The following is a 2,347-nucleotide window of genomic DNA, read 5'->3' on the forward strand; positions in this document are numbered from 1 at the left end:
ACCACTATCAAATACGGCAGTTGTTGAAGGAAGCAGCGGTCTAGAGATCATATTGGGGCCGGAATGGGTAACGGATCTGGGCAAAAGCAAGGTGGCAGATAATGGGCTAAGGCTTTGCATTCACTAGCTGTTGTCCTGGAACTAACTTCACTTTCAGTTTTCTCTCCAAACCACACTCCCGCCGGGGAACCTGGGTAGACGACTCTCTCTGGAACCTTGTGTCACCGGAACTAATAACACCAACTTTCTTTGGTTGCCACCGGACGAACTAGTTACGCTTCCGGTAGTGGAAAATGGCAGCGACCATACAGGACTCACGTGTGAATGCAGGGAAAAAGCTGAAAAACTCCCTAAAGAAGAAGAAGAAGGTGAAATTGGTGGCCAGGACCGCATCTTCTAAGTTGGAAGAAGCAGATAAAGACAGTGTTGAGAGGAAAGGTAACGTACTAGGGCTGAACTTTGGCGGCCGGAATGAAGGGCCAGGCGGAGAACTCCGGGAAAGGGCTAGAGAGAACAGTTTCTTTCTATGCAGGCGGCTCCTGATTTACCTTCTCGTGGCTGTAGAGGAAGAAGTCCTGTTGGCGCGGCGGGTTAAATGTTGGGCTGCTAACCGAAAGGTCAGCGGTGTGAACTACACTGGTGAGATAGTCTGCATCCATAAAAATTTGCAGCATTGAAAACTTGGAGTTTTACCCGCGCCTATAGGGAGCCCTGGTGTGACGCTGTGAGTTAATGCACTAGACTGCAGGGTCGGTTTTAACTGCAAGGTCTGCGGTTCAAGCTCACCAGATGCTCCTCGGAAACCCTATATAGGGTCGCTAAGGGTCTGAACCGACTTGACAGCACTTAACAACAACAACTTAGGGTCCTTATGAGACGGAATCGACTCTAGGCAGTGGATTTTGGTGTCAGAGAAGCGATTTTGGTTCATTGAGAGGATTTCTTCAGGGAAAGGGAACTGCCAACTGTTTTTTTGTTTTTAAATTGCATCCTGTTTTTATCAGATGTTTCCGGGGTCACTGTTGCTAAAACGGGAGAAGCTGCTGCCACCGCCTATAAACTTAACTGTAGCAAAGAGTGTAAAGAAGGGTGTTGGTATTACAAGAATGTGATAAGTCACAGAGGGTGCGAGGAGCAAACGACAGAAAGAAGAGAAATACCTTTAGGGCCTATGTGTGTATTTGGAGAAAAGATCAAATAATAGCGAAATCAAAGAAAAGTAGGTGGTTAAAGTAGAATAAATAAAGGTAGCAATCATTCTCTCATGCTCTTGTAATGAGAAGGAAATAAGCATTTTAAGACTTTGAACATTGATTTGACCAGCTTTTCCTCATTACTTTGGTTACAAGGAACTGCAGGTAGTCCCTGACTTCTTACTGCCCAATTATTGCTCCTCTGTACTAGCTGATGCCTACATAAGAATCAGAATTATTCTTATATAATGCATGTCACATTATGTCAGTGAACTCTTCAAGATGTTCCCATTGCAGAATAACATCCGCGATGCTTAGCCTGTATGAGCTAGCTTATTGTTCATCAGTTGCCATTCTGCCCTTCACTGATAGTCTAGTAGTACTGGTGTCCTTGCAATTTGTTTTATACATCACATCCCATGTTGGGTTTATGCACTTACTGGTCCCAACACCTGTCAGATGTTTAATTGCTCTCTCTCCCTCACTTCTTTCAATCTGTGATTCAATGATTCTTCTCCTTCCTTCCCTGACTTCATTTTATGACTTACTACCTGGCTGTATTTTTATTGCCAGCACTTACCAAACCATCTGATGTTTTACATATTTGCTTGTGTGTGTCTTCCAACTAGAATGTAACTTCTTTGAGAGTAAAGACCGCTGTGTCTCTGGTGCCTAGAACAGTGTGTAGTGCACAGTAGGCTCTCTACAGATAATTTGTCAACTAAAGGAATATATGAATCTGGGCTCTGAAGATCATGAAGAAGAAACTACCATGTTGTTGTTAAGTGCTGTCGAGTCGGTTCTGACCCATAGCGACCCTGTACAGGGTTTCCAAGGCTGTAATACTTGATGGGAGCAGAAAGCCTCATCTTTCTCCCACGGCGTAACAGCCGGTAGTTTCGAATTCCTGACCTTGAGGTTTGCAGCCCGATTCGTAACCACTTGCTGTTGAGTTGGTTGTGACTCATAACAATTCTGTGTAGGGTTTCTGAGGAGCAGCTGGTGGGATTGAACCACAGACCTTGTGGATAGCAGTCCAATATGTATCCTATAGCACCACAGCAGGACTCTAGATAATCTGAGTCCTCATCCCCTGATGGAAGAATTAAGGAAAATAAACTATTGAGTAGGATTTAGGATGTCTGGTTCGGGTA

General features: G+C 44.5%; 1 protein-coding gene across 1 annotated transcript in view; it reads left to right on the plus strand.

The window, feature by feature from the left end:
* Positions 1-293: 293 nt before the first annotated feature.
* LOC102836361 (RRP15-like protein-like) overlaps positions 294-2,347 on the plus strand; it is an 84,782-nt gene continuing 82,728 nt past the window's right edge. The window contains exon 1 of the mRNA XM_006869711.1: positions 294-438. Within this exon, the coding sequence (XP_006869773.1) occupies positions 294-438 (145 nt within the window). The remainder of the gene's footprint in view (positions 439-2,347) is intronic.

The sequence above is a fragment of the Chrysochloris asiatica genome, unplaced genomic scaffold, assembly GCF_000296735.1.
Source record: "Chrysochloris asiatica unplaced genomic scaffold, ChrAsi1.0 scaffold00133, whole genome shotgun sequence".
Lineage (NCBI taxonomy): Eukaryota > Metazoa > Chordata > Mammalia > Afrosoricida > Chrysochloridae > Chrysochloris > Chrysochloris asiatica.